The 24442-nt window shown below is 39.7% G+C and overlaps 1 protein-coding gene across 3 annotated transcripts in view; it reads right to left on the reverse strand.

Moving 5' to 3' along the window:
* Window positions 1-24442, reverse strand: part of EDA (ectodysplasin A) — a 64822-nt gene that overhangs the window by 26055 nt on the left and 14325 nt on the right. For all 3 annotated transcript variants that reach the window (XM_053473967.1, XM_053473966.1, XM_053473965.1), the window contains exon 2: window positions 9579-9684. In XM_053473967.1, the coding sequence (XP_053329942.1) occupies window positions 9579-9684 (106 nt within the window). The remainder of the gene's footprint in view (window positions 1-9578; window positions 9685-24442) is intronic.

The raw sequence follows: 24442 nt of genomic DNA on the forward strand, positions 1-24442 counted from the left end.
TTCCCGAAATATCTCATTTTTACATGTTGTCCACCATGTAAAATTTCCGTATCTGAATTACGTGGGATGTAGACACTTGATTGTGATTGTGATTGTTTTCCCTCTGTGAGTTTATATATTCCACAGGCAAGGACGCGATCATTGTGTGTCCTGAACTTATTGTCAATATAACAAACCCATAATAGAGATTTTTTTTGTTACATGCAGTTATTACTTCTTTTTCACACAGATGCTGCTGATCAGTATGTAGAATGCACAAACTGGCAGAAGGAAACCAGTTACTAGGTGGCATTTTACATGAGCTGGTCAGCAGAATTTGAAATTAACCCCTTAATGACAAAGCCCGTACATGTACGGGCTCAAAATGCATTGTTTTCAATGGGTTTAGGGACCGCCCATTGTCCTTAAGGGGTTAATGCGAGTCCTGTAAACATGGCTGATGTTGTCACTTTATAGCAGTAAGATCAAAGGCTTTATCAAAGGTGATACTATTTATTGGCCCAACAAAGATGATTGGAAGGTTTCAGAGCCTTAGAGGTCTCTACTTCAGATGAAAGCTCAACCAGAAGAAAAGACCCATGAGGTCAACATGCAATAAAAATAGTTTTATTTTATTTGTAGCTAGCTAACGCTGTAAAATACAATAAAAAATGATCAACCAAGAGCCTGCACATTTAAATTCTATTTACACTTGTGATTAACAGGCACAAAACGTATCCCAAATTGCCTGGGAAGTAGAGATATGCAACATATAACATTACATCTGTTCTTCCCTTTGTTCTGAAAATAGAAATATTTGATATAAAACTTTTTGGGAAATTGTGGAGCAAAATCAGATGCATTGATGGAACGGAATTCCTGTTTAACGTAATAAATCAAAGCAAGATGCTAGTATTTCATCTTTTACTGACTAATTTATAAGTATTTTATTTCAGAGATGTAATGCTATTCGCTATTTTTGGATATTAGACGTTGGAAGGATCATAGCACATTCAAACACCTCATCTCCTTTAAAAAGCGCAGTTTGTACCGGTATTATGGTTAATACAGTCCAATAAATAATGAATTCGTTTGCATACAATAGTGCCAATGGTTCTCTCATTCTTTATTCTGGTGACAGCATTAGAACGCAAGCAGTAAGAATCTCTGTAACAGCAACAAATGTAACCATTATTCCAGTTTCTATTTTGCTCACACAGAAAATGCTAAATGTCTCAAGAAAATTACCCTGAAAGGTCTTGGTTGGGTTATAGCTATCACCACCATAACGCCTCAGCCATCACACTAGATACATTTTGACAAATTTTAGGGTAATAGTATTAAGCTATATAGTATTTAGGAGAAGTGTTAGGACACTTTACTGTATGTTGTAAACAACTTGCAATAAATGGCACACAAAAATGAAGTGGACCTTTCCATAACATGCTTTAGGTGTAGCTGAGCATAGTGACAAACGCTGGAGAAATTTCACAACACAGAGGAATTGTCCCCAGCTATTTGCCATGAAAGATCTCCCCGCACGTGATATACCTACCGCCAGTCATCTCCAGTGCTACTGTACCTTTGCGAACGCTTTCAATGGGAGGACACTGCCACTGATTGGCTGCTCCAAGCCAAATCCATTTTAAATACCTTTGCCAAACTCATCTTTTCCCATCACCCTTCTACAGCCCCACTGGGAAAGCCCTTCCTTTAGCAGATCATCCCCATTAAGATAAAATCTAACACCTATAGTAACTTCTAAAAGTGGTCATGATAAAAGAAAGCCATGTGGCAGAAATGCAAAACTAAAAACTTACACAGCAGCAAGTGGAAGAGGTCAGCTATATTTCTCATTAGTCATAAGCATGCTGGAAATTACGTTTTTTTAGTGGTAAATACTAAGTTAGGTAAGTTATAAGGGTCTGGCAAAAAAACCTCAGGATCTCAACAAACCTTAAAGAGGGTGGCTCAACTTAAAGGGACACTGTGTGGCCCCATTGAATCGTATGGTGTCCCCTTTACAAATGCATTTGTTCCTTCCCCCATCCGTCAGCTAGTTGCAGTGGAGGAGCTACAGCGCCGGCCCGGTGAACACTCTAGGCAGGGGTCTATTCTTCAGGGGATGCTGAAGCAGCCAGTCAGTGGCAAAAATCTTCTGCCACTTATTGCCTGCATTCTCCAAAATGTGTGAAAGAGGCAAAAATGTACATACCCACCTGAACTTGTATGAAGCATTGGTTTGATGTTAACCATTTCAGAAGTATTTGGTCTGGCTAAATCGAACAATGGGAAAATGAATTAAATTCAAGTAAACTTTATATTGCAGCAAAGCAAAAGATGACTGATATTATATCTTGGTTAGAACCAGATACATCATTCGCTTTCACGGACACGGGTTCACAGATTCAAACATCATGTTTGCAATTAAATGAACAAATGGATAATGCACATTTGATGGACACTGCACCAGTTAGGAGTAATCATTTCCAGAAAGTTTGAGTTGATTTAGTCTTTTGGATTTACTGATCTTAGAATTAAATATGTAATAAAACTAATTTGGACTAATTTCTGGAGAAAGATTATAGCCACATGTTTGCTTGCATATATCATTCCTATGTAAATGTTTGTCTGGTAAAAAGCCAACTATAATTGCAATGGATACGCCAGATAACCATTTTTCAAAATGAGTAATGTCAGTCTTTAACTGATTGCAATATAAGTGCAGTCTGGTGGATTCAGAGCATTCTTCAAATTCTATCATCAATTTAACATTTTATCATGTGATAAAAAACAATGACATTACTAGTTAAGATACTTAAAAGTATATCATTGTAATGCTGTTCCACTGATTACCACATCATTCCCGTTAAGCAGGATGAAAATGAAGATATTTGCAATGTATTAAAATCCCTAAGTAATAAGGATCAAAGTTCAAATAGAACAAATAAGCACAGAGTTGTATTTTCTTTGCAGAGCCTAGCGTATCAGGAAACCAGGGCTAGAGCCGCTGGCTTTAAGCCAGGCAGAGCTATCTCAGAAATATCATAATGAAACAATTAGCTTTAATTAAATACACCTCACAATATGATCAATGGGTCCATGACCTAGACCATGGGTCTTCCCATCATATTGCCGCAGCCAGATGCTTGCCACCCATTTCAGTTACAAATACAAATATCGCACATCTGTTCCTAGACCTGGATTTTTTCCAAGGTCCAGGTTTTTATTGGCAATGATCTGTTGCAGCCATTAGCAGCTTAGACTGACCTAATTAATCACACCCATAAGTCAGGGCTAGTGGAGGATCCCTTTTGGCTTCAGAGCTAAAAGAGCTCTTTAGGTTTAGGTTAAAACCAGAAGGTTTCACTTAGACAAAACATTAATTGGACCCTCTAAAAGATTAAGCAAATAAACCCTTAAGAGATCTGTTATTTTATTCTCTCCTGTTAAAGTTTTATCACATAAAAACACAAGCCTGTAAAAGCTAATTCATTTTTATGGCAACAATTTAGGGACTCTCCAGCCATTTACATGTACTTTAAAGCATATGATAGGTGCGTGATCCCTTAAAATATTCATATGTTTTATTTCGCAAATGCATTGGGGAATTCTGCAGAATCCCACCAAATGCATATGCCCTTCCCCCCCCATCAAAATGCCCTGCAAAGATTCATTTGGTGGAATGAGTCTCCCCGCACGTGATGCACTCACCTCCAGGGCTAGCTCTGCCGACCACTGGGCACAGGGCCTGTTTATGCCCCGGCACGCATGCGTAAAGTCTTTCCGCTGATTTAAGTGCGAGCACCTCACTGCCACTGATTGGCTGCTTAAGCTGTCAATCAATGACTGGCCATACTCCCATCGATGTCATTGAAAATACTTTATTGCTACTGACTGAGAGCTTAACCCCTTAAGGACCAGGCTGTGTTTTACCTTTTGTACCATTGGGACCGAGGCTGTTTTAACACTTTTGCGGTGTTCGTGTTTAGATGTAATTTTCTCTTCACTCATTTAGTGAACCCACACAAATTATATGTTGTTTTTTCAGGACAAGAAGGGCTTTCTTCAGATACCATTGTTTTAATCATATTATCTAATTTCCCATAAAAAAATAATAAAATATGATGAAAAATGTAAAAAAAACCCCACATTTTCTAACTTTTACCCCAAAAATATTTTACTCATCCAAAAAAGCTAATGAAAAAACCTACTAAATATATTCTACTATTTGTCCTGAGTTTAGAAATACCCAATGTTTTTCTGTTTTTTTTGCTTTTTTTCTGCACGTTATGGAGCATTAAGTACAAGTAGCGTTTTGCTATTTCAAAATCATTTTTTACAAATCTGGTAATTCTTCCCCCCATGTGCCATTTCGGGTATCTTTGAAGCCGGCCAATGCAATTTACCCCATCAAATCATATATTTTTGAAAACTAGACAACCCAAGGTATTTCAAATGCTAGAATTTTAACTCTTTCCATGCACTAATTCTACCACCAGTCTTTGTCAAACTTTGTGGTAGTAATTTATTTTGTGTTTTTTATCGCTAAAATTACTCTTCAGGTATGGATTTACAGCTCCTGGTATACATCACTTTCAAACAACACCCCAATATGTGTTCAGCAACATCTCCCGAGTACAGTCATACCCCCCATGCATGGGTTTGTCTGGTTGTTTGGGAGGTAAAACGCCACATTTAGGAAGTGCACATTTTTTAACTTGGAACTTTTACATCTGGTCATTCTGCCCCCATGTCCTAATAGGACCATCTTTGAAGCCAGCTAATTCAATTTACCCCATCAAACCATATATTTTTGAAAACTAGACACCCCAAGGTATTTCAAATGCTAGTATTTTAACCCTTTCCATGCATGAGATTCTACCACCTTTGCCACACTTTGTGTTAGTATTTTTTTGGTATTTTTTTTTTTTTACACAAATTGTACTTTGGGTATACATTTATAGCTCCAGGTATACGTCACTATCAAACAACACCCTAATATGTGTTCAACAACATCTCTCGAGTACAGTGATACCACCCATGCATGGGTTTGACTGCTGTTTGGGGTTAAAATGCCACATTTTGGAAGTGCGCTTTTTTTTCCCCATTTCGGTCAGTCTGTGCCTATGCCCTATCTTTGAGCCTGGCCACTCCAATTTACCCCATCAAACCATTCATTTTTTTAAATTAGACACCCCTTGGGTATTTGAAATGCTTTTATTTAAATTTTTCCATGTCAGGATTTTTGGGAAGATACAGCGCTAATTTTAGCACTTGCTCATAATAATAAACTTTATTTTTTTATTTTATTTATTTTACTTTTGGACTTTTTTTTTACATTTTGCTTGAACTGGATAGTTCCTATAAAGCATAATAATTTTTAAATGTTACCATGTTTTTTTTAAGCTTTTTCTTTTTTTTTTTTAAATTTTTTTTTTATTTAATATTTTACTAATCACAAAGTGATTAGAAAGCTGGGCTCCATTGACTTGTATGGTTGAATGCAGTACCTGTATTCAACCTGCAAGTGGAGCCAGAGTTCTAGAGGGTCTGGAGACCGTCTAGCAAACTTTTTCAACTTTATTATTTTTTTTCCCGGGCCGCCGCCATCTTGCGGATGGCGAAGACTGCGTGTAGCTGCGGCTGTGACCGCTCTCCGGAGCGGTGACCGCTGTCCGGAGCGGTCACAGCCCGCCCTGGGGTAAGTATTTGGTGTCGCTGGATGCCTCCTGATCGAGGCATTCCAGCGACACCATTGAAGTTTAGGAGGTGATCGTTGATCGCCTCCTAAACGCTTTTAAAACGGGCGTCCGCCGCCATACACTGTATGGCGGATGTTGACGCCCCGGGGAGGGGCCAGAAATGGCCCATCATGCCGATCTCGGTGTTGCTGAATGCCTCGACATCGAGGCATTACAGCAACACCGTTTAAGCTTAGAAAGTGATCGTTGATCACTTTCTAAGCTTGTTTAAGTCTCATGACGTGTCAGGCACGTCATAGGTCGTTAAGTGACCGTTTTGCATGACGTGCCTGACCCGGCAATGGACGTTAAGGGGTTAAGCAACCAAGCAGCGGCAAGAAATCTTGGATGATGGAGCAATAAAGTAGTTTCTGCAGCAAGGCTATATGTATTTTTTGCCCCATTTTGGAAGAATGTCTATTAAAGTACTCACAGATAATTTAGCATTATTATTTTGACGGGAGTCAGGGTTGCAAAAATCTTACTTCCAGGGTCCCAGAGATGTGCTCCTGGGATTAGTCCATTCAGACTTCACTCTACCGCAAACCAACAGATAGACCAACCTATCTGAAACACAACAGCTTCCATCCCAGACATACCAAAAACTCAATCATATACAGTCAAGCTATTCGATATAACCGCATCTGTTTGGATCCTACGGACAGAGATAAACACCTCCAGAAACTCAGGGAGGAATTTAACAACCATGGGTACAGTATAAAAATCACAGACTCCCAAATACAGAAAGCTATCAATATAGCTGTCAGTACTGATGGGATCGTTCCACACCAAGAGAGAGAGAAAAATATAGGAGATCAAACTAATATACCGTTTTAATACCCTACTTACTGGCCTTAACAGAGACAGATAATTCATCTCCCATTATAACATTACAAACCATTAATCCTCTCACAATTCGGAATTAACTACAAACAACTTACTCCTGGGAACATTTGACACCTTCATGGATCTGGCATCTGTCAAATGGTTTTATGGCCTCTCTAACCAGGGAGTGAACTGACCAAGGATGCTTTGATTGAACCATATCTGTCCATTGGATCTCTGCTAGTCCAACTAATTTACTGCTGAACAAATTCCCCAATACCTCTGTGTTTATCCAAAGTCTTTGTTAATGTGTGAATTGTGCTTTTGTATTTAGAAAAGTCTGTTTTAGCTTCATTAATGCCTGAGGAAGAGAACTTGGTCTCGAAAGCTCTCTATTAAACTCTCAGTTAGCCAATAAATGGTATCATTTTAACCCCTTAATCACAAAGCCCGTACATGTACGAGCTCAAAATGCATTGTTTTCAATGGGTTTAGGGACCGCCCATTGTCCTTAAGGGGTTAACTATACTTTTCTCCTGTTATCCCAGACAAACTCTTTATTAGGGGAAAAGCCCAGCTTATTATCTGGTAGAGATCAAATGAGGCCCAGAAAACAGACACCTATTTCAAATGTGTTATTATTATTATTATTATTAAGAGAGAAGCATCATCAACCATATTTGCTTGGGACCGACAGAGGCAGGACGGCTTAACCGTTTTTTATCACAATCCAAGGGACACCATCACTACAACACTCACTGCACCCCAATTACATCACCTTGCCACATTTTTACCAACAACAAATGAAATACATTGTAATTATTCTAGTTATTGCATAATATATTGTTTTCAGGTAGCTTCTTTGGAGATGTATAATTCCCAGAAAGTCACAGGGGGGGGGGTCTCGGGGAGGAATCCCCCAAAAAATTTAGATGGAGCAGCACCTGTGTCAGATCAGAATCACTGTAATCTTCTTCAAAGATAAGCACATTTTGTCCTCTTTTAAAAAGAATTCATGACTGGAGCTCACAACAGTGTAGCATTTGAATGGTGGTGGAATATTTGAGCTGAATACCAGAAAAGTTGATCGAAACAATCTATGTAACCGTTGATTACTCACATATTTGAATCTGATACAAAAATATTTGGTGGGAAAGGTAACGAAAAACAACAGTCTACCGTATCACATCAATCATAGTATTCCGATAAGCATTTTAAAAGTACCCAAAACAGACAAATTCACACAATAAACATAATTTTAGGATCATACAGCATGAAACATAAACAACCCGAACAGGGAACCCCATTTGACATCACAGATTTAAAATTAGGAACGAGATCAATGTGCTGGTCAAAAATGTCATCTCATATTCATAATTTCAAATACCGCAAATGTTTAACAAGGTTCTACATGCATAAACTCAACATTTTGTTAATGCTGCCAACTTGGGCAGAAGCTTGTGCGCTAAAAGTAGACCGCATTCTAGCAAAACTATGTCTATGGGTACATTTAAACGGCATTAGCCAGCTGTGGCTCTCTAGCCTCCATATGGTGTTATAAACGCCCTCTTATTGTTAAGCTAATAACTTGTAGTGAACCTCATAGTTTGAATTCCTGATCACATAGTACAAGAAAAAGAACACAATACGTTACCACACTTTCTGTAATGCATATTCCTCGCGCTCAACTTCAAAACAAAGAAGCCATATGCTTTGAATCTAAAATTACAATCTTTTAAGTAAAAGCAGCATTATCAGAAGTAATGCCAATATTTGTCCCTTAAAACCCTCTCAAAATCTCAAATCTCAAAATGGAAAACAAAAATATGCATCCTTTATATTATCTCTATTAGTGATTAAAAAAAAACAACTTTAGTGGAGCCGTTAAAAACATTCATAGAACTATATAGGGCCAGAACAGCTTGTTGATCTTGACATTCGCCAAGGAGAATGTGTAGCTTTACAGTTTTAATTTTCAGGATAGCTTCATTGTTTTTAGTAGCAGGAACAAGACCACCTAAATATTTTGACTAGTCCCTGTCATAAGCTGCTTAGTAATAAAGGTTCCGGCAGGCCAAAACACTGCCTATCATGTACAGCCATCATGGAAATAAAATTTTTATATCTTTGGTCAATTATTTACTCTATATATAATTTATATCGATGCAACACAATGCAAGGTTTAGTCTCCTTTTGCATCTATGCATTATCTCTTGCCTGATATTATCCATATTTATAAACTCTCATTGAGAGGACTTTCCAGTGGTTCATTATAGATTCTTTTGGTGCGGTGCCTCTGCCCCTTGCCTCTATAACAAGCTGCATGCCCAGTGTCTCCCTCGTTGAGACCATCCCTACCTTCCAAGATAACCATACAGGAATAATGTGTTTAGTTATTCATGAACACCAAATAATTTTCCCCAGTGGAAGATGTTAAATATAAAGTTGGTCATTATAGGTTTTCATCAGCAGGCTCCTTCCCTTTCTCATTTTATCACGAATGCAGCATGGAAATAATGAAACTGTGTTTGTAAACCAAAACAGCTGTCGCTAGTAAATAATTTAAGATCCCTGTATAATTTGAGATGAATCATTAATCTTGGGCTCAATAAATAGGCTCAATGCATGAATGAAAGTTCTAAATTCTACATTTTAGAAACTCAGTACAGAATCTGAAGACAAAAAGGCAAATTATCTGCCAGCCAGCTGAAATATAACCATATACCTTTTTATTGATCTCATCAAAGCCACAACACAAAAAGAAAGGCAAAATGAGAATGTTTTCCTTGCTGCATACATTCTGAGCAGGGCTCCTAACTGACTACATAGGTTGACTATTATCTTTTAACATGAACGATAAGAAGGAAGTGACTCCATCTTACCTAAAGCGTGATGTATCTTTAGAAATCACCCTTAACCATTCCCCGTCTTCTTTTAAAATTATTGAGCTAAAACATTCCATGTTCATCCCTATCAAATTATGTTCGGGTCATGACAGCATGAAAGCCCCGGAGTAAAAGCAATACTTACTCTCAGATGCTTCACTGCCTTTGTTCCGTTTTGTTCTCCGTAAATCCCTGCTTTCTTCTTCCAGATGTGATCTGTCTTCGGTGTTTAACGTATTTAAAAGGGCCATCTGGAGGAAAATGAAAAGTGTTAAGAACTTTTTCTACTATTTCAGACAAGGTGTCTACTTTGCGATCTGAGAAATATGATTCTGTGTACCTCTATGCATACCTAATGACGTTCAAAGGTATCATTTTCAGGGTGCATTACGTTCATAAAGAGAGATGACATGGAACATCATGCCTTAAATGTGCAGTATGCGGCTGCCAGTCGGTTCCGAGTGTAGGGGACTCCAGGCAGTCCTGCTGGAACCAAAAGAGCTACTCTTGCTCAAGTGATTTCCATGATTAGCAATCACACTGATTAGTGTTCATGGGCGCTCCCTTTTTCCTTCCCTCGCACTGATCGTGAAGCAGAGCATTTTTTTATAGTTTTGGGCTTATTGGCTTATAGGTTGAGGGTTAGTTCGCACAAATATCAAAAAAACAAAAACAAAAAAACCCATACCGATCACAGTATTACATGGTTACATTGTTAGTGAGAATTAAGAGACCTAAAAAAGTCAACCGTTTCAAGATATCCTAATTGCATTGACCTAGGTGAACACAAAAATACATACCTGTACTTACAGAATTAGCAACCTACAGATTTTCACAGGTTGTAAATCAATTTAACACACAATATGTGAACATATTAATCAGTGCTTTTCAAAGGGTTTTTATAGCTTAAATGAATTACGGGTGTTCTATTTACTTCATAAACCTTTAGTTATTACATATGACATTCATTTGAAATGATTCATTGCTTCTGGAATACATAGGTATGGGAAGGGGTTAGATAAGGTTACAAAAAAAAAGTGGATACAAGCAAGAGTGCCTTGATCTAGTAATAATTACATAATTCCTGATATTCACTCACAGACCTACCTGCAAACAATACACATTAAATATTCCCAAAGCATACTGTGCAATTCAGTGATAACCACATGTATAAGTTTAGACTATGCACCGTGATATAAGGATTTAATATAATCCTTGGGTGTTGTGTAGAGGACTGCATTGGGAGGCAGGTCCCGCGGGACCCGCCAAGAAAGTTGCAGGCGCGGGCGGTCAGGCACTGTACCTGTGGGTCCCGGTAATCCCGCGCAGTCCCCTCAAGGCTGCCTTCTCGCTGCTCCCTTACAGGGTCTCCTCTCTTGCTCCGCCCAGGAACAAAACGGAGTCACGTGATGTGACGTCACTTCCCATGACTCCACCTTGTTCCTGGGCGGAGCAAGAGAAGAGATGCTGTGAGGGAGCAACTCGAGGGCAGCCTTGCGGGACTGCTTGGGATATCTGCAGTTCAGGTAAGGAGGTGGGCTTAATTGGCCACAAATGTGGCGGGAGCAGGCGGGATTGGCCACAAATGTGGCGGGAGTGGGACACCCACATTGCAGAAGCGGACGGGATTGGTCAGAAAATCAGCGGGAGCCCGTGCAGGGCTCTAGTGTTATGTATACCCTATATCAGTGTAGCTTGTCTGATGTTGAATACAGCATTAAAAGCCTATTTGGTAAGGGGGGGTTCCCCCAAAACATTTGTGGCATTCTAAATTTAGAATTTTGGTATTTATTGGGTATATTTTGGATGTTTACCCAGATTTCAGGGTTAATGGACCTGTTTTGCATTCTTCTTCACTGGGGCTGCCAGGGACATAAAACGGTTAGCTTAATGCACCTCTCCTATCACATGGATGCCTTCTTAATGGGTCTCTCTGTGTTAAAAGGCAATGTAGTTCCACTGATTTAGCTCCATGGTTTGCAATACAGCCATTTCAGGATTAGATAAGACTCAAAGTTGGCGTACTTTCTAATTGCAGAGTGTGGTACCATTATTTATTGATTATGTTAATTGGCATTTGGTCCCCCATATAACAGCACAGATTGGGTGTTATGGGAACACTGTCAAAATTGAATATAAAATACATCACAACCTATAGGTCAGAGTGCACCAGTTAAAAAAAAAGCCATTCCTGTAGGGCAGCTCACCCATTTTTAGCTGTGGGCCATCAGTAACTGAAATCCTCTGACACGGCAGAGATTTAACATCTTACAGGGAGAAGTAACACAAAGGGTGGTCACATTAAATACTGACTTTTTTTCTTCTGTTCACTCACTCTGCAGTTGTTAAATGATACAAATAAACGATTAACATGTCATTATACGGTGGTATTATTTCACACCTGCCAAAAAACACGTGGATATGAATTATATAAGAAGCCTGTTGGGATGTACCAGTACTTTGTTGCAGCACTACACAGGAGATCAGACTGTCTACTGACTGTAACACCGCGAGGGCCAGTATACCATCATTCAAAGAATCCCCAATCGCATGCTTTCCCTTTCCAGTAGATATCACTACGGATGCTCACGGAAGGTTCACTTGAGAAAAGGGCTATGGAGCCCTGCTTGCTGATCACAATGTGATCAGCACAGACAGATCAGAAGGAGGAGAGGGAGAAAAATTGTTTCTCACCTTGACATCAAAAAATGTATGAGAGATGCCGAAAGGGATCTCAAACCATGGTGCATAAGAGAAAGTGCCCAAAAAATTAATATAAATTAAAAAAAAAAAAACGCCCTTAGCGCTTACACAATTATAAATAAGTAAAATACATTTCTACTAATAATTATGTTTTTGTATTAGTTTTCCTGAACAAAATGATGTATAGTTCATCAAATATAGGAAAAGGAAATCAAAGTTTAGCTAACGTATGCTAAAAATGACAAACATATTTTGGTCCTTAGGTTACAAAAACCCCAGACCTGACCTTAAGGCGACACTATCGAATTTTATAAAAAAGAAAAAACTCTGGTCCGAATGGTAGAAGATAACTTTGGTCATGAAGGGTGTAATAAACTTGTGGGTCAAAAAAGCTGTCCCATCAAAAGCAGTAAGGATGATATGTAAATTTTATTCATTTGAATTCCAATCTAACATAATGAAATCATGGAAAATTAAAAAGGGTTGAACACTTTTGGGATGGCTATGCATTGTACAGCGCTTTGGTATACAACCTGTCTGTGGTGAGCTATTAAGTTTGTGGTCAGCAAGGTTTTGGCTCCGTTGTAAGATATTGCGAAAGATAAGAACATGAAGCATCCTACTTGTTCTGTCCTGTCTACCCATTGTACAGCGCTATGGAATATGAAGGCATACATAAAACAATATTAATAATAATTACAGCCAGCCATTACTCAACATTTCAAATTACTCCTATAATTGTTCAGGTCTACAATAAAGAACTTATGAAGAGGGTGACCCCTTGTGGTTGAATATAGTTAAACACTTTGTACGTATCTGTATACAAATCTAAAACAGTTTAAGCTGTGTGTGTCTATAATTCGAAAGCATACTAATGCAGAGGAAGCTATATTTTCTCAGGCAGAGTAATGCAACACAGATGTTTTTCAGTGTTTTAAGGAACAAATCTATATTTCAATAGTAATCTGGAAAAAAGAAGAACCAGTTATTACCCAGTATTACAGTACAACTAGATTTTGGAAAATGCAAGGGTTAAATCGTCAACATTTGCACATGAGCCAATAAACCATCAGTGGAAAACTAGATTTCTTTTTTTTTCTCAAAAGGCAAATGAGCAGAGTCTCTGTCCAAACTTGAATCATTTAAAGACTGGGAGCAGCTTGTTGTTTTAATGACTTACCAGCACAGAACTAACATGGTGCCGTGGGCAGAACTGTACCCTGGATGTACGCAACTAAACACACAAAATACTACATTATCGAAAGCCCATGCCTCTTTTCGGTTTGGTGAGCAGTTTAAATATCATAGAGCCTTTTAGGAGTCAGCTTGATTTTATCCTTGAACATAGGTAATAAACAATAACAGCTCAGTCTTGATCATCTAGCCAGACGCACCAACTAATGAGTCTTTGAAAGAACATACGTCATTAGCATTCCCAAAAAGAATCAGCCCAGAGTGGTTTTTGGGCAGGAAAAGGCATCTAAAATTTCACATCACTGATAATAATGGAAGCCTCTATGTGTGCAGGTAAAGGATGTATACTAAACAATCCACGTCAAACCTAACATTACTATTTACAATATTTTATGCCTAAAGATAATACAACTTTCCATGGGATTGCCCCTTGGAAACAGCACCAAATGCTAGGCAAGTTGCAGTAGAATTTAAAGATATTTGTGATTTGCCCTATCAAGTATATGGTTCTCATAGTTTTAATAAAAAAGACTCCTCTAATTGAAACTATTTACTTCATTCTTTCACACTATCCACTACTTATTCTACTAAAACCCACCTGATCAGGGAATCATATAATCTGCCCTCCTAATACCACACATATGCATTCTGGAAGGGAAAAAAAACCCCATGGACTTCTCTTCCCTGCCGGTCCCAGTATATTGTCAATGCTGTCCCTATTGTAATGGAACCACAGAATCTGCTGGTGATCTCTAAATAAAATGTAGTTTAAATGAAATCTCTGGGCACCTGTCCATCAACAGGTGTCTACAGAAATACATGCTTCAGTTCTTAATATTCACACAAATGTTATATTATTTATTAGTGATAATACTAGCAGATTGTAAGATTTGGCAAGTAGAATTTTAAATTACTTCAGACTCAATTATAATGTTATGTTATAACACAAGCACAGTGAAGCAAAAGTGTTGGAGTCTACGGGAGATAGGACAGTATTATTATTGTTTGACTAAAATTTCAAGGCATACTTGGATTTACTCAGTAAGAGTTGGTAGATTACATTTATTCTCATAAGAATACCACCAAGTTTCTCTAGCACAATTGATCATAATAAGGGCATAGTTGAACCATAATTATGCATACATAGCTAATGTAGTTCACTGTTAAAAACCATATAACTAATTAATGGCATGGTACTTAAACCATAATACTTTAGTGGTAAAACTTGACGTGAATGCATATCATTTTAGGAATTCTCCTTGTTGGACAAACTAAGCGGCTCTATACCGAGCTCATTTTCCATCCTATGCCGGCCAGGAGCTCTACAAGGAAGTACAGCAGCAGCTTTTGTGTTTTGTGACCGACTCTTGAAATCTTTGACAAGCACCGCCATACATCTTTTTCTGTCCCCTCTCCCTCTCCCTTTACTTTCCCCCTTACAGTATTCGCAATTCTGTTTTGACCACTTCCTCCTTAGTGGAGCTTACCTCTTTCTAAAAAGGTAAGAGATGAATAAAAAAGTACAGGCCACTGCATAGTCAATTGTATAATGTGGGAGTCATGCAACACAGAAAGTCTATACATATTCACCTTGCAGGGTTCTTGAGTATTACCTGCATGTAATGGGGGTGGGCGTTTAGCTCTACCCATGTAGAGACTACACAGCCTATGCATAACGTTGTATTCTTAGATTTTTGGTAATCCTGGAATTATAGCTCCAATACCTGACAGTCCCTAAGAGTATCATTGCAGAGCCCAACAATCCAGAACGTGTGGCCGCTGTAGATTATGAGTTAACAAGACTTCACTGGGAATGCACTTCAAATGTGCGGTTTGCCAAGCATCTCCCAGCTTCCATGTATTGTTCCAGAGTTTGTTTGTTTTTTGATTCGTAGCTCCAAAGGAAAACATCCAGCATGTTAGGCAACTCTTTATAACCACACATCACCTCCAACAGAGGCTGTCGAGATCTGTGCCAGCAAGCTGTCCCCAACCACCCCAAGCTAACCCATAATTTACTGAGTAGCCAAAAGATGAAACTGTCTTCTCGAGGCAATTCACAGTCCAAAACAGTCCATAGTAAGTAGTAACTAGTAGTACTATGTAACATTTTAAGGTACCTTGAACATATACTACTAATACACAGCACAACAGTCTGTTTATGTTGACATTTATCAGAAAAATGTAGCAGACTGCATTAACAAATTAGAAATGTTTAATCAATCGGTGGTTATGTGTCGTATATAACATTTGCATTTCTGACATTTGTAGCCTTGTACAACTAAAACATGTTTAAAACTGCCACCATGGATAAGTATCGTATTTCATAGGAATTTATTAAGCTATATGTAATGAAATAAAAGATATACCAAAGTAAATTTCATTACTAATATAATATTAGCCTTAGGACACATGATTGTGTTAAACAGTTTCCAAGTCCATGTGATTCAATAACCTTCATTGCCTGCAGTGGAAGTGTTGCAATCTTCATCAGAGTACAGAGGGTGCGCCTCATCCCGGGATGAGTTAATGCTTGAGGTGAGCAGCGAGGTCAAGGAGTAATGTTGTATCATGCCATGATTTCACTAAATATGACATGCGCCTCTTAAGCACAATTTTAATGCCCATTTAAAGAGGGCTAAGAGTGACAAGACTAAATTTGAATTTAATCCAAAATTATCCATGCATTGCAAAGGCATAACCCAGATTGATTTCACCTGAAAGAAAGGCCATGGTGGTTCTTAATACACAGATAATCTCACAAATCAAAGGGTTTCTGTCAGTGGAGTTAATTCAGAGACATCACGATACAGCAACACAATAAAACAGCACACAAAAGCAAACATGCAGACTCACTGGCAGGCAGGCAAATTACAGCCAAGTGTCCTGGGATTCCATTGTCTCAAATAAATGTGATACCATCAAGAGTACTTCTATTGTCCTGTCCATTAAAGCCATTTTAATTTGATCTGCCAAAACACAACTGATGTAGATTTTAAGATATGGCATATGTTATTTGGTGATATCTCATGTTTAAGTCCAGCTAACATTTCAGCATTGTTTTTCCTTTGGAATACCCAGCAGTACAACAAACGAGACCTCTCCTCCGGGACGAGGGCAAAACTACAAAAGTTCTCCAACTCTATCTGGTAAGGAGTAGTCATATTTAGCAGTCATCACCAACAAGTGATCCACCTTCCCTGTTCTTCTTAGAGGTGACAGCACTGGTTAAACTAGTTGGATATTAAATGCTGCGTTCTTATTTGCCGGGACAGGACTAGATTGTGGTACAAGGACGCCAATCTTTTTGGTAGCTTCTGCACGAGCAACAAAGGGTGGTCAGATTGCGCCCAGATTTATGTTTGCTTGATGGAACAGGCCTTCTCTGATGCTTATACACCCGGGAGCCAATTCTACTAGATCAGGGTCTGGAAGAGCCTACATACCTTCAGATGAACAGTCTTAACACTAATTCTACAAAGCAAAAAAAAATTGTTTTGTGCCCCCTCCCTTTTAAATGGCTGTTTTCATTTACTGCCAGGGATGACAATAGAAAGGATAAATTTTACTTACCAGGAATTCCTCTCATCTTATGTTCATCGTAGGTTTATTAAGAGTAGCAGATCTTATTAATATACACAATTTATAGTGTTCATGACTCCATATTTATTTCTAGTTTAGTGAAGTTAATAATACTGTTTCAGATGTATATTGTAACATCAAATTTTCTTAAATTGTGACAAAGTAACGCAGTAAATGTTTATATATATACACACACACACACTATATATATATATATACACACACACAGACACATATACATATATACACACACACATGCATATACATACAAATACATATACACACACACACACACACACACTGTATATTTACACACACACACATATATATATCCAATGGGAAAAATACTCAAAGTACATTAACCCCTTAAGGACCGGGCTCATTTTTCGTTTTCTACCCTGTGGGACCGAGGCTGTTTTGACACTTTTGTGGTGCTTGTGTTCAGGTATAATTTTCTCCTCACCCATTTAGTGTACCCACATAAGTTATATATTGTTTTTTTCAGGACAAGATGGGCTTTCTTCAGATACCATTATTTTGATCGTATCATCTTATTTACTATAAAAAAAATAAAAAAAACATGGTGAAAAATTGAAAAAAAAGACATTTTATGACTTTTATTTGAAAAATCTTTTACTCACCTAAAAAAGCAAGTAAAAAAACTAGCTAAATAGATTCTACTACTTGTCCTGAGTTTAGAGATACCCAATGTTTTTATGTTTTTTTGCTGTTTTTTGTATGTTATAGGGCAATAAGTACAAGCAGCGTTTTATGATTTCCAAATCTTTTTTAACAAATCTGGTCAGTCTGCCTCCATCTCCTCTTTGGAACATCTTTGAAGCCGGTTAACTCAATTTAACCCCCTCAAACCATATATTTTTGAAAACTAGACACCCCAGGGTATTCCAAATGCTGTTATTTTAACCCTTTCCATGCACCAATTATACAACTACACTTTGTCAAAATTTGTAATAGTAATTTTTTTAAATTTTTTTTCCACACAAATTGTACTTTAGTTATAGATATACAGGTTCTGGTATATGTCACTATCAAACAACACCCCAATGTGTGTTCAGCAACATCTCCTGAGTACAGCGATACCCCACATGCATGGGTTTGTCAGATTGTTTGGCTGGTAAAAGGCTACTTTTGGGGCATGCGTAATCCAGGTGGTCATTTGGTCATTCTGCCTCCATCTCTTCTTTGGAATATCTTTGAAGCCGGTTAACTCAATTTAACCCATTCAAACCATATATTTTGGAAAACTAGACACCCCAGGGTATTCCGAATGCTGTTATTTTAACCCTTTCCATGCACCAATTATAGAACTACACTTTGTCAAACTTTGTAATAGTAATTTTTTTTCACACAAATTGTACTTTAGTTATAGATATACAGGTTCTGGTATATGTCACTGTCAAACAACCCCCCAATATGTGTTCAGGAACATCTCCTGAGTGCAGTGATACCCGACATGCATGGGTTTGTTGGGTTGTTTCAGATTTAAAATGCCACATTTGGGAAGTGCGCTTTTTTTCTCCATTTTGGTCAGTCTGTACCTATGCCCTATCTGTGAGCTAGGCCACTCCAATTTACCCCATCAGCCATTTTTTTTATATATTAGACACCCCTTGGGTATTTGAAGTGCTTTTATTTTAACTCTGAGATTTTTGAGAAATTTTAGCACTTGCTCAAAATAATAAACTTTATTTTTTTATTTTTTTTATTTTTTTAATACTTTTTTTATATTTTTTTTACACATTGTGCTGGTACTGGATGGTTCATCTAGTGACATCACTGCATAATTATTTTTAAATGTTAGCACATTTTTTTTTTCCATTTTTTTATTTTTTATTTTTTTTTTGAATATTTTACTAATCACATAGTGATTAGAAAGCTGGGCTCCATTGACTTGCATGGTTGAATGCAGTACCTGTTTTCAACCAGCAAGTGGAGCCAGTTCTCTAGAGGGTCTGGAGACCCTCTAGCGAACTTTTTCGTCTTTATTGTTGTAGTTCCCGGGCCGCCGCCATCTTACTTGATGGCGAAGATCACCGGCAGCTGCGGCTGTGACCGCTCTCCGGAGCGGTCACAGCCCACCTAAAGGTAAGTGTTTGGTGTCGCTGGATGCCTCCTGATCGAGGCATTCCAGCGACACCATTTAAGTTTAGGAGGCGATCGTTGATCGCCTCCTAAACGCTTTTAAAACGGGCGTCCGCCGCCATACAATGTATGGCGGCTGTTGACGCCCCGGGGAGGGGCCAGACATGGCCCCCGATGCCGATCTCGGCCTTGCTGAATGCCTCGACATCGAGGCATTGCAGCAAGGCCGTTTAAGCGAAGAAAGTGATCCTTGATCACTTTCTAAGCTTATTTAACTTTTTGACGGTTCAGGACCGTCAAAGGTCATTTAGTGACCTTCTTGTCATGACGGTCCTGAACCGGCAAAGGTCGCGAAGGGGTTAAATTACATGGCCCTGATTTTAAATCTATCCTATATGCCCAGGATTTTCATCTATTTTGTAGCATATAACATAAGAACTTGACTTACAGAAAAAGGTGAGGAGGGCCCTGCTCAAATGATTATTCAAAATCTATTTTTCTCTTTTTATTTTTTTATTATTATTTAGCCTGGTGGGACTCTTAACTTCAATAGTGGTCAAATATCTTGAAACCATTCCATAAAAGTATACGTTTCTCCAAAGAAAACCCAGGGCATTTACTAGGGCCTGTTGCATCAAGAGGTTTTCCTGGCAAATCGATCTGACTGCTCGGGGCCAGAAATTTTGTCCCCAGCTGTCAGAGCGGAGACCAGAGCCTGAACTAAGCACTGAGTAAATTGTTGGCGCTTTATAAATAAAAGATAATAATAATATTATTATTAACTCCCGCTCACAGGCAGGGAATTAACCCTGCCAGTGCCAAAATCCCATGATGCAAGCAATACGTTTTTCATGACTTATCCCCTACTTCAGTGGTCGTTAATAGGTTAACATGTATTACTTAATGATCCTATGGAGAGAATAAAGTCCCCTTGAGCATGAAATACAGTGCTTTATACAATGATGTAGGTCAGCATTTTGAAAAAAACCTGGTTTTATCTTATTTTGCTCCAATGAACATCTACTATCTGCAGACCCAGAGTTGGCCATTGTTGGTATTTTGGTTTACTTTTACTGACTGTCTTCAGTCAGAGTGTCAGACTATATTAAAGCTGTTCTATATTAAAGATTAAAACTGTTCTATTATTTGCCACAAGGCAGTACCATAAGGAGTCGTCTGTTTGTCTCTTAAGAAAACAAGGCTTTAAGAAATACAATAAATATGTAGTCTTAAAACAATACATTAAAGAAAAAACTAGAAGTGTCAAAAAATAAAACTTCAAAAGAAAACCATGTAATACTAATTTGATATTAGTAAGTAAAAAAAGGTGTGGGTTCCCTATTAATTCACAATTAAATGAAACAAGGAAATAGAATTTTATGAAAAACACAAAGAATTACAGACACTGAAAAGCTATAAGTAATAGCAGGAGGCCACGTTGCTGTTTTCTACAATTTTGGTCTTGTTCAGTGAACTTAGTTGCTGGCGTGAGAATACAGTCTCCTCTTTAAAAACATACCAGAAGACCTACAGAAATACAATCTCAACAAAAAGACATTTAAAAAAGTTGTTTGAGGAAAAAAAAAAAAAAGGGTAATTGCATAGAAAATTATTAAAACTAATAAAACCTCTTCTTTTGAGACATGTGGCGGTTAACAGTATATGCGAGACTATTATAACTTTATAAAGGTCTACATACACCGATCAGCCACAACATTAGCACCACCTGCCTAATATTGCGTAGGACCCCTTTTTGCCGCCAAAACCATCGAGGCATGGAATCCACTAGACCTCTGAAGGTGTGCGGTGGTATCTGGCAGGAAGATGTTAGCAGCAAGGTGGGGCCTCTATAGAAGCATCCTGGTTCCATGTGTTCTCCAGGTATGGGCCACGCACACACCCAGCCATCCACCGATGTAAAAGAAAACGTGATTCATTAGACTAGTCTACCTTCTTCAATTGCCCATGACTCCATCACTGGTTTACAGCTTTCCCTTCCCTACATCCTTGGTACTGACCACTAGCAGACCAAGAACACTCCCCAAGAGCTGCTCTGACTTATGTCAAAGTCGCTCAGATCCTTATGTTTGCCCGTTTTTCCTGCTTCTAATACATAAACTTCAAGCACAAAATGTTCACTTGCTGCCTAAGATATCCCACTCACCGACAGGTGCAATGTCCCTTTACAAGGGACACTGAAAATAAGACACTTACCTGACAAAGAATTTTCAGCAACGCTGCAATAAAATATTCTTGCTTGATGATCAAATTTGGCCGCTCGCTGGCTGTTTCAGCTGTTAATCAGTGTCAGTATAGTACTTCCAATCAGTGGCAGGTAAGTGCGCCCATGGAAACCAATAGGAAGACTCTGCGCACAGTGGTCAGCAGAGCTAGCGCTCCATCTGACTAAGGAGAGTACATTATGTGCAGGGAGACACAGTCATATGCCTCTCCCGCAGGGCATCACGCTGGAGTGCGTGGAAAGAGGCAAAAGCATTTCTTCAGAATTCCCCCAAAACAGACTACACAAAAATGCATTAAAGTGCATTTCATGACTCCAGTGTCCCTTTAAATCCAAATCAATGGCACAAACATTGTAGCGCAAGAACGTGCATTGTTAAAGCAACTGTAGAGCACCATGCAACCTTAATCTCCACCTTCCATTACACACTAACAATTAGGTCAATGACTATTCCCCGGTGAACAATGGAAACATCAACAAGAAAGAGTAATATCTACGTTCGAGAAACCCGAACAATAGCAAACTGAAAGAAAAGTTCACCGATACACAAACATGGCTTTATAAAAACATGCATGTCGTATTTAAACAATTTCTAACATTTGTAAACGTGTTGGAATATTTTAAGTAGTTGGTCTACAAATGACAAAACATCTTTCTATAATACATATGTTTTGATATATATATATATTAAAATATGCAATGCATGCAACAAATAATATATAAGGAAAAGGAGGTTAAGCCAGGGCTCGACAAATCCCAGGCGCCAGGTCGCCATGGCGACTCAGAATTTTGTCCTGGCGCCTAGGTGTTTGTCAGCCTGTGATCGCGGGGGGCGCTGCTGCTGTCTTCCCAGGAGTCTGGGCAGACAGCACAGCCACTCAGAGCCCGCCCCCGAGCCTGAGATCACTCCCACGGAGTGATTCTGTAGGCTGAAAACACGGTTGCTGGAAAACCAGCAATCACATTTTCAGCTGCCACAGGCAGCTTCAGGAAAGGGGGTTCAGTGTTGATTGGGTCCCCACACAAGTGTGGGGACCTGACACAACATCCCCCTGCTGCCTGATCGCATGGAAGCCTACAGCAGTCATCACAGAGACTCCCCCCGCAATGGCTGGTCTATAGACCAGCAATTGCATCCCAGCTGCCAGAGGCAGCTTCAGGGACAGGGTTCTTTGGTCTCCACATGAGTGTGGACACCAGCCCCAACCCTCCCCTGCTGCCCGATCGCTCCATGAGAGCGACAGTGCAGTGTTAACCCCTTCAATGCCACAATTGTGTATGACACATTCGTGGCATTGCAGGGGTTAACATTTGTCCCCACAAGCTTGTGGGGACTTAATATCAGTCAATGCTGTGCTCCAATGGAACATCAGCATCGAAAGCAAAATAAAAAAAAAACAAAAAAAAAAAAAAAAACAGCACTGACCTGAAAGTCCAGGGTGCTTCCAGGTCAAATGCTGTGAGTTTAGTAAGTGGGCTGATAATGATCAGATCACTCCTAACTAGAGCTGAAACAACGAATCGATAAAATCGATAATAATCGATAACGGAAATCATCGATAACGATTTCCGTTATCGATTAATCGAGTGATCAATTCGTTGTTGGAGCACTCGGCTCCTTTTACTTACCTCCGCGAGCGTTCCCCGCTTCTGCTACACGCTCTGCAGTCTCCGCCTTCTTTTAGCTACGTGACGGATGTGACGCGTTCCGGAGGTAAGTATTCTTCATGTCTATGTGCACGGATCGCACAGAGCCACTCGCACAGAGCGAATCGCTCTGTGCGAATGGAGCCACTCGCACAGAGCGGTTCGCTCTGTGCGAGTGGCTCCACTCGCACAGAGCGGTTCGCTCTGTGCGAGTGGCTCCATTCGCACAGAGCGGTTCGCTCTGTGCGAGTGGCTCCATTCGCACAGAGCGGTTCGCTCTGTGCGAGTGGCTCCATTCGCACAGAGCGGTTCGCTCTGTGCGAGTGGCTCCATTCGCACAGAGCGGTTCGCTCTGTGCGAGTGGCTCCATTCGCACAGAGCGGTTCGCTCTGTGCGAGTGGCTCCATTCGCACAGAGCGGTTCGCTCTGTGCGAGTGGCTCCATTCGCACAGAGCGGTTCGCTCTGTGCGAGTGGCTCCATTCGCACAGAGCGGTTCGTGAGTGTGGGTGCAGGGCAGAGTGGGGGTGGGGGTGCAGGGCAGAGTGGGGGTGCAGGGCAGAGTGGGGGTGGGGGGTGCAGGGCAGGAGACTGGGTGCAGGGCAGAGTGGGGGTGGGGATGCAGGGTGTGAGTGTGGGTGCAGAGCAGAGTGGGAGACTGGGTGCAGGGCAGAGTGGGGGTGGGGATGCAGGGCAGGGTGTGAGTGTGGGTGCAGGGCAGAGTGGGTGCAGGGCAGAGTGTGAGTGTGGGGGCAGGGCAGAATGTGGGGGCAGGGCTGGGTGCAGGGCAGAGTTAGAGACTGGGTGCAGGGGCACAGTGCAAAGTGCTGGGTGCAAAGTGCCAGTGTTGGGTGCAAAGTGCCAGGGCTGGGTGCAAAGTGCTGGGTGCAAAGTGCCAGGGCTGGGTGCAAAGTGCAAAGTGCTGGTGCAAAGTGCTGAATGCTGGGTGCAAAGTGCTGGATGCAAAGTGCCAGGGCTGGGGCAAAGTGCTGGGTGCAAAGTGCTGGGTGCAAAGTGCCAGGGCTGGGTGCAAAGTGCTGGGTGCAAAGTGCTGGGTGCAAAGTGCTGGGTGCAAAGTGCAAAGTGCTGGGGCAAAGTTTCTTGAACAGTAATAGTCCACCTCTTTTCAGAATGTTTGGGGTTATTTTGTTTCATAAATATTGTGTTTGGGTTCTTGTACTTTGAAAATATTGTTTTTTATTACATCATAACAAAATAAGAATGTTAATGTAAATTTTAAGTTGTTTTTTAACATCCAGTTCATTAAATTCTTTTAAATAAACGAAAAATTTGCATATTGTTTTTTTTATCCGATTAATCGATTAATCGAAAAAATAATCGGCCAACTAATCGATTATTAAAATAATCGTTAGTTGCAGCCCTACTCCTAACCAACTGTTGGTGTAAAAAAAAAAAAACCCTGGCTCCTAACTTTTTTAGCTGGCGCCTAGATTCACAACAAATTTGTCAAGCCCTGGGTTAAGCACATATAGATCTAGAAAATTAAAACAAAACAAACTGAAATTATTATTTTCCATAT

Source organism: Spea bombifrons, chromosome 8 (assembly GCF_027358695.1).
Source record: "Spea bombifrons isolate aSpeBom1 chromosome 8, aSpeBom1.2.pri, whole genome shotgun sequence".
NCBI classification, from domain to species: Eukaryota; Metazoa; Chordata; class Amphibia; order Anura; family Pelobatidae; genus Spea; species Spea bombifrons.